General features: G+C 37.4%; 1 protein-coding gene across 1 annotated transcript in view; it reads left to right on the top strand.

Moving 5' to 3' along the window:
• The window catches only part of Wdr49 (WD repeat domain 49), a 109127-nt gene that overhangs the window by 54225 nt on the left and 45662 nt on the right, over positions 1-9240 (top strand). The window contains exon 9 of the mRNA XM_050147472.1: positions 4996-5111. Within this exon, the coding sequence (XP_050003429.1) occupies positions 4996-5111 (116 nt within the window). The remainder of the gene's footprint in view (positions 1-4995; positions 5112-9240) is intronic.

The following is a 9240-nucleotide window of genomic DNA, read 5'->3' as shown; positions in this document are numbered from 1 at the left end:
ACAGCTCTGCTGGAGCAGAGACGCCATGCTCAACTCTCCCAGGATGGACAGAGGCTAGAATCTTCCCGGTAAGCGCACCTTGGGGTGCTTACACAGATCATTAGAAATGGGCTAGTCCAGATGCGAGAATTAGCCTGTAAGGGCTAGAGTTCAGGGGCCAAGCAGTTCTTAAATGAATACAGTTTGTGTGTTGTTATTTCGGGCATGAGCTAGCCAAGCGGCCGGGGTGTTGGGGACACAGCCCCGCCGGCCGCTCTTATTTCAACAGTAGTCTTTCATTGGTGACTTGTGACACTGTGAGGTAACAAGAGTAGTTTCTTAAGTAAACTACATGATTCCCAAAGCTGTCCATAACAGGGACAGAAAGATGTTGGACTACCTCCCATGGTAAATGAACCACTGGCATGGGATAGATAATACATTCTGTTAAAGTGCAGGGGAGTCACGAAAAGCTACCTGGGCAGGTAGAAAGGCTATTCTACATTTAGGGGCAAAGTTCAGGGAAAACCTGGGGTGATAACTGTCACAATGAGAAGGGAGCTAGGGTGGATTTAGCATGAAAAATCCAGTATATCAGCAGAATACGGCTATGCAAACCTGGATCAGTGAGAAGAGGACTGGGGACTGTTAAAGGAAAGGTTACCATTCACAGGAGATCTAATAAAATGTGTACAGTGTTTACCCCAGTCCTAACAGATGAAGAGAAATGAAAGAGCAACAAGCAAAACTGGAGCATTTCACAGGCAAAAGGAATCATCTACTGCCTCATTATCCAATCTTAAAGTGAAAACTGAGGCAAAAATAAAACAAGAAATAAAAGCCCATTTATCCCTTATGTAGAAGGAACTGGTTATGGAGTTCAGGGTAAGGCACACCTTGTAGATACTGCAAAATTATCCATGATAAACACTTCCTAGAAAGAAGAATGGCCAGATCTTTTCAATATTTCTTCATGGGAATTATTTTAGTTGATCAGAGTAGGAGTCTTGTCTAAAAGAAAGCAATACAACATGGATGCAGAGCCCAGAAGACCCTAGATTCTCTGTAGCAACCTTTTAGTGGTGACTATAAATCTACTTGCTGAAGAGAAGGCTGAACAGTTGAGAAACATTTCTGCTCTTTCGCAGATCTGAGTTCAGTTCCCAGTGCCCGCATTGTACAACTGCCTGGAACGGTTGCTCCAGGGCATCTTCTTCTGGCCTCCGTTTCGTGGACCTCTGCATGCCTGTGCACATAAACATGCAGAGACACATATGCATAAATTCATTCTAAAATAAACCTTAAAATCTATTAAGTAATATTCTTATTGAATTTTAAGATGTGTTTATTCTTATCACAGTCACACAACATAATCTGAAATCTGGCAATCACTGTATTAGAGTGTAAATAAAAGTTAAACTTATTCAGGCATATTTTGTGAGGGAATAAAAATGAATGACAGTTTGTAACCCCATTTATGATCTCAATTCAGAAGTTGTATGATCAAAGCATTAACATTGTATTCCACTTACCATGGTTTTGAAAGATCTGAAAACTAATTAGTCTTTGAAGTAACGTCTACACGGAGTCTCTGCTCCCCTTTCCCCTTATGAGACCAGCACTGCTGCTTTCTTGTCTACTTTTCTACCCTCAAAGAGCTATTTTTCGCTAGATGACAGACCACTCTACATGCTGGTCTGCGTTTTCAGGGTTCTCCCCTGGATACTAGTTTATAAGGATAGTCTATATAATAATGATGTTTATTAAATTCTATAAAATGTTACCTTTGCAGCAGATACTGTTACAAAGCCCCCTCCCCCACAGCAATGCAAGACTAAATCCATAGTTTACATTTGAGGGTGCTAAAGCTCCAAGAGTTAAAGTGCTGTAGTCAAAGGTGGCCCTGTTGTTAGGGTTTTGGGGCGAGTCTAGAAATAGCAGATGACTCATCCTCTTTTTTGTGCACATGGAGGCTGTTACTCAGGATGAAACAAGTACCGTGTACATTCTAAGCTTGTGCTTTAACTGCTGAACAATGCCGGCAGCATGATCCATTTTCTGGTGGTTCTATCATATGATAAAACTTAAGTCTCCTGCTAATTGGAATCACACTGATTCAAAATTTTAGGGCTTATAAACAACACTATAGGGTATGCTTAAAAACATTCTGAGAATGAATGTATCTGTGAGATAAGTTTACAAATGTTGAACTTTGAAGTCAAAGAGTGTATTGGTTTTAATTTTGATACACAGTGCCAACTTGGTCTCTGCATAATATTTGTCAAAATGTTTCATCTTTGGGCTTCCTTTAATTGCCAGTGACCTACTGATTCCCTCTCTGTAAAAATGTATTTTTTGGCCCTGTCAATACCACAGTCCCTGAATAGCGAGTAGAACCATTATTAGATATACTTTAAGATTGGGTCTGGAAGATCGATTAACAAAAGACAGGAGTATGCTTTAGACCCTGAATTAGATGTTTAGTTTTTAGTCATCCTTGAGGAATATGGTGCCTATATCACATGTAAGGGAAGACAAACAAACAGATAGGATGGTAACCGATTCCAAAATATTCAATACAACAGCACACTGGTGGTCACAAAAAAAAAAAAAAGACATTTCTCCCCACCCCCACAGAAGCAATCATGTGGTGAATTTTCCAGTAGGTACCAGCTGGGTGTCCTTAACACATTAAGTTCCTTAACTATCTACCCAGCAATTGGGTTAGAGTTCACAGACTGAGGACTCAGTTCTAGTTGGTTGACTGCTTCGGAGCTGGAAAGAAGGTTGTAAGGACAGATTGGGATCTATGTCTTTAATCCATGTGCTTTAAATCCTAAGAACCCCTCTTTGTGTCACACTCATTTGCAAGAGTATCTCACACAAATCAAGAAAACACTTCATTATATTCACACATTTATTTAAAAGTATTGCGGATGATGCAGAAAAACAGGCAGTTGGAAAAGTCTGGAGAAAGGCATGTGGGCAGGGTGGTGTCTTCCTCTTGCTGGGAAACACTGTACTTCCCACGTCTATTCACAGTTCATCTCTTTAGAAACTCCGTAAGCCTGCTTCTTTGTTTCTCTTGCTTCGTTTCTTGGACATGACTAACTGCATCTCTACTCACTGGTGAGCATCTAAATTTTCAGTTTCTCTCCCACAGATGCTGGGAGACCCTCATTCTCAAGTCTCTAAAGCCATGGTTTTGTTGTAACCAGTCCTAGTTAGGATGCTGCTGCCAAGGTCTGCTTCCATCTTGAGATATAGTTTGACCCTCCTATCACAAGTGTAGTGTCTCCCGTTTGTCTGGATGACCAAATCTGTAAATACCCATTCCCAGGTAGATGTTTTCTGGTAAGAAATGATTTGCTAGTATTTTCAGTCCAGGCTCTCTCATTATAGGTGAATTTTCATTTGTACAAGTTGTAGACTTTGATGGTTGATGTCTTGTCCTTTTGGCATTTTTTCTATTGTTCCCAGGTAAAAAAAAAATATTTATCTCTTTAATGGCATTAATCTCTTCAACATTTATATTGTTTTTATCTCAAGTGCTGTTTCTACAAATTTGAATTCACTCAAAATCATTTCTTCTCTGACCTTTTCCCTCACACTGCTTTGATCTACTTTCTACTTTTTCACGGGGGAACAGGAATAAAGAGCAGTCTGTGTCTGAATGTTATCTTCTGCCAAACAAATTATTCCATTACTTTTTTTTGAAAAAAAATTTTTTCCACACAATATATTCTGACCAAGGTTTTTCCTGCCTCATCTCCTTCCAGATCCTCCTCACCTTTCCATTCTTTCAGCTCCACACCTCTTTTCTCTCTACCTTTAGAAAATAAGCAAGCAAGCAAAAAACTAAATAAACCACAATGGAACAAATAAAGCACAGAGAAAACAGCAAAAAACAAAGAAAAATCAGAAGAACATACCCATGCAGACACACACAGTGACACAGGAGGCTAGTCATTGCTTTGAACACTCAGCCCCACCCATGTTCTCAGAACACGATGAGAAGGTTTCAGATTCTTTGCCAAATTATAACAGGAGTATCTTCTAGTCCAGTTCTCACTAGAGGTCCCGTTCTCTAACAGCTCATGAGCCTGTCTTCTACTATGCACATTTCTCTCTCAGCATCCTTTTTTTCTTTTCTTTTTTCTTTTTTCTTTTTTTTTTTTTTTTTTTTTTTTTTTTTTTTTTTTTTTTTTTTTTTTTTTTTTTTTTTTTTTTTTTGAGACGGTTTCTCTGTATTCCCTATAGCTTTGGAGCCTGTCCTGTAAGATCAGGCTAGCCTTGAACTCCAGAGATCCACCTGCCTTTGCCTCCCAAGTGCTGGGAGTAAAGGCGAGCGCCACCACTGCCCGGTTCTTCTCTCCACATTTTTATCCTGCAAACCTCACAGCAAACCCATCAGTTCTTAGGGCATTCTAGAGCATCTGCACCCCGCAGCCCCAAACTTATCCATACCTCTTCCAAAATCCAGTCCCAAAGGACTATTCCCATGTGGTCAGGTTCATCACAGTGAGAGATCTATTTCTTGGTACCGATTTTCTGTACTAGTTTTTTTTCAAGTTGCTATGATAAAATACCAGGCAGAGCCGACTTTTAAAAGGGTCTGTTTTGGGTCATGTTTTGAAGCACAGTTCGTCATGTTGGGGAAGCCTGAAGAGACTGGTCCCACCAAAAGTGCAGGCAGAAAACAGACGGATAAGTGACAATGTATCACCCATTTTTTTTTTCCTTTTTGTTCAGCCTTGGCTCTCAGCCCATGAGATGAACATTTAGAGCACGTCTTTCCATGTGAGTTAGCGTTCTCTGAAAACACCCTCAGAGTAAACACTCAGAGATTTGCCTCCTAAGTGATTTCAAACTTCACACAATTGACATTTGAGTTAAACTAACATAGAATGTAAACACTCATTTAACAGACTTTTCCTGTTGCGCTGTTGTTTCACACACAACATGAAGATTTCTCATGTTCTCATCTCACTGTTGGTTTTCATGTTTCTCTTCAAGGTGTGGGACTTTAATGGCTATTGTCACCACAGCCTAAATGCTGGGCAAGATGGAGTTGTGGACATTTCGCAGATCCTGGTTCTTAAGAAGTCTATCCTGGTTGTGGGATGGGAGAGGTATGATATTCTTACGTAAAATATCAGAAGTGAAAATGAGGATGTTCTTATTTGAATCAAAATATAAACGGAGACGAAAGAAGTCTCATTTGTTTCTGAGTCATTAACTTGGTAGTCTCGGTAGGTGAGTTGGAGCTGACTGGGTGCTTTGTGAATAAAATACTGCAAGATTTTTCATCTCGGTGACTAGGGCAGCCATTTGGGGCTTTCCTTTGGGTTTGGAAATCTGAGTATTATTTTAAAAGTTCCAGATAAATATGTATTATCATTTCATGAGTTTCCAAGTCTCTCCCATATTGTAAAGTCAGTAACTCTTACTGTTGTAATCGCCTCCTCAATTGCACAGGAAATCTTTTCTTTTTCTTTTGATACATTTTCATACCCTGCATCTCCAAAGAATCCATGTATCTTCCGCAAACCAATTCTAAAGGCCTGTGAACAACAGGTTAGGTTCATCACCGTAGGAGCCCTGTTCTTTGCTATAGTAGAGAAACTGACCCCTCTGCCAGCACCGTCTCCGAGCACTGGGGAAACGCACCTCATCCACCATGCTGTGCCTTCCACAGGTGCACCTCTTTCCCGCCATTATTAGGAAAATTATTTTTGTTTTCTTTACTTTTCTTGAGAGAAAAAAGGGATCATGGATTCAAAGCACGTTTCTATGCCATTGCATAAACACCAGGAAAATTAAGTGTTTTAAGAATTTCTCACTTAGAATTTTGATACTTCATAAAACATTGCTGTATTAGGTAACTTGCCTGATATTGTTTGTTACATAATTGTAACTTTTATGGATGGCCTGAAAGTAGGCTCACGACATTTTTAAATCAGTAGTGAATATTGGGTGATTTTCCTCAATCATAGAACAGACATTTTTTTTTCAATCCTAAAACAATTATATGTGGACTGTTTTCAAAAGGAGTTTGATGAGAAAGGAAACCTAGTTCAGATCATTCCACTTGATATTAAAGACCAATTTAATCATCCTTAGCTGGAAAAACAAGGCTTTTTCGCAGGCCTGGTATCAATCTTTATTCATTACCAAGTTACAACTCTTCAGCGGGCTGGGGCTCAGAGGTTTACAGCTAGACCATGGTTATGACTAAATTGAAGTCTCTAATCCCATGGAAGGGTGAGGCTATGGTATCCAGTTGATCCAGTTTACATTCCACGAACAGAAAAAAAATGAATTAAAACAAAATTCACAGACAGCATTCCTTTGCATTTTTAGATAGTCATAGTTAAAAATTAGCCTCAAAGTTAGGATTTATGATTGCTTTAAAACAAAATTTAAAGTGTTTAATATGTCAAGTTATTGAAAAGTGGCCTAAAGAAACATTTTGTGCTTTGGTATATGTTGGTGAGATGTTCAGTACTTACTACAACTAAGAGAAGATTTAGGAAGAGTAAAATGAAAGAAAATTAGATTATTCTTTGTCTCCGTTTTTTCTCAGCATTGTCAGACTTGGGTCATTTATCTGTAGAATGCATTAAAGAATTATCAGTTGTATTATCCAATATTTATAGATATGGATTTCAAAATTCTGTTTCCTTAGAAACATTTCATTAGGACAGAGCTTTCATAAACCAGATAGGGTCCTTTCTAACTAGTAGGCTTTTAGCTCATAAAGTCAGACAACAACTGCTTGGTTATAGCTGAGAAAATATGGCCTTGAAACCACTCAGCATGGCTCAGTGATTAAAGAAGAAAAAGTAAAGATTGTCAATCATCTTATCAAGCTTTCTGTAAAATCCAGAGAGAGCCTCTCAGGTTAAGCTGAAGCTTTAAACTTCAGGCTCTGTCTAGATATAGAAATTGGTTTGATAATTACGCTCAGGATAGAGTAGAAATTGCTTTGATTGAATAAGGTACCCAAATACACTTGCTGGCTTATTTTGTTCATGGTGCTGTAAAGCAGTGGGTATTTTACATACATTATCTAATTTAATCTTTGCCTTCATCTTGGTAGGCAGGCAGTGTCTTATAGAAGCCCCAAATCTCTGCCTTGAGCTGTTACCTCTAAGCTCCCTCATCTACGTTCCTACTAGATGTCTCTCACTGAAACCCAAGATTCATTGTGTTCTAAACTGAACGCATTGTTTAGTCCTTTCTCTGACACCACTTGCCTATCGGATTTTGAGCTTTGCTTCATGGCCACAGGCATAGACCGTCACCATTTTTATTGATTTTTCCTCCAATGCACAACCCAGCTGTCCTAAGTTTTATTCATTTTATATCCTAAGTTTTGGACACCTGCACCTGTGAGTACTATAGCTGCATTCTTTAGAGCACCATGTCTGTGTGAATGAAGGCTCTAGCACTTTAATTTGCCCCTTTCTGCTCATTTCCCGGTCTAAGCTTAATGAGATCATCTACCCACCTTCAGGTCTTCATTTTTTCGACTATATCTAGAAATTCCTGTCCTGTTTGTAAAATGGTGTTGATATTTGTTTCTATTTCAATACTTTAATGTTCTTTTTCACAACTAGAATGGAGGAAATATGTGTTCCTCTTGTCTTTGTGCACATTATTCTTTTGTTCTTTGTTGAACCGAGGAATATTTATTACTAAGTTTTGTGTATAGTATTCATAAAATTATATGCACTCTATTAGCTATATATTCTAATATCTGCTAAATTAAAGAGATACTCTTATGGTATATATGTGATATTTCTAATATATATATATAAATGATGAGTCTAATATATATACAATATTCTGAATAAATTTAAATGGTATGTCTAATTCTAATCACACATATATACAAACATACTTACTGAATGAGACAAATCATTGCTTGTAAACAACAATAAATATAGACGTTAAAATTTACTCTGTCTTTAGAACCAGGGGATAAAATGTTACCTTTCTTCTGTATGGGGGAAAATTAAGGCTTGAAGAGGTCATCAGACAAGGCAAGGTTACAAACTTGGTAGGTAGCTGAACCTATCCCATAGTCTATGTTCTTTACTTCACTCTTAAAGTATTGGCAAATGGAACAATAAAACCATGGTGAGGCACCACCATATGCACTCATACATTCATATGCATTACAGCTAATGACTGAGAAGTTGTTTGTTTCAAGCAAAGCTAATACAACAGTTTCACACATATGAAGAAACACACAATATTGTTATCAACTTAACAACACTGAAATTTAGTCAGATATATTTTCGCTTTTCCTTCCCATAATATCTTAAAAGCTATGCCCAAATGGAAGCAGCTAAGTTAGGAAATAGAGCATGTTAATTGTGAAAAACCATGATCCCTACTGTCACCAATTCCTATCTGATGAGGAAATTTATGAAACACAAGGCTGGGAAGGGCAAATACTATTGTAAATACAGTCACAAACAAAGGAATTTAAGAGGTCATGGTCTTCAAGAACCCAATAATTCATACCTGCCTATCATAATGAAAAAAAACAATAAAAATTGATAGCATTACATTTTAAGTAAAATAGACTTGAAACAAAATGAACTGACAAGAAGTCATTGGATCACTGGTCATATTAAAAGGGGAAACTTCAGTGAATGGGTGACTAGTTAGTTGTGTTTGCATTTGTTCAGTCTAAAAATGTGATCTGTACAGAGAGTCAAATCATCTGAATACAATGGTTCAAGATTTCAAATTGCCCTGAACCTATTTTCTTATGTACTTACAATGCATTAAAAATAGACACTTTCCTCTCTTCTATTTGTGTAGAGGGGAATCTGTGTCCTTTTTGTCAGCTGTACATAGGTATAATCAACAAATAAAAACAGTTAATACTAATATTTGAAGTATACAGGCAAATCTTCGATATTTGTACAGACTGTGAAATAGTAACAATGAATTAGTATAACTATCACCTTATACATATCTGCTCACATATCTGAACTTTTGTTTATGAAAATTTTATCACCTTAAAATTTATACTTGTACAAATATAAAAAGTAAATCTTGCATACTATTTAAAATAATTCTGAAAATATTATTGATAGCCCATACTTTATACAGTCCACTATAAAAATATGTGCTTACTAAATAGTTATTTATATAATTTGATCATCCCCATTTTCTCCCAAATCTCATCTCAGTCTTCCAATTCCATATATATATATATATATATATATATATATATATGAT

The sequence above is a fragment of the Alexandromys fortis genome, unplaced genomic scaffold (genome assembly GCF_014885135.2).
Source record: "Alexandromys fortis isolate MF-2015 unplaced genomic scaffold, M_Fortis_MF-2015_v1.1 scaffold_53, whole genome shotgun sequence".
Taxonomy (NCBI): Eukaryota; Metazoa; Chordata; class Mammalia; order Rodentia; family Cricetidae; genus Alexandromys; species Alexandromys fortis.
This window is presented reverse-complemented; position numbering and strand designations above follow the sequence as displayed.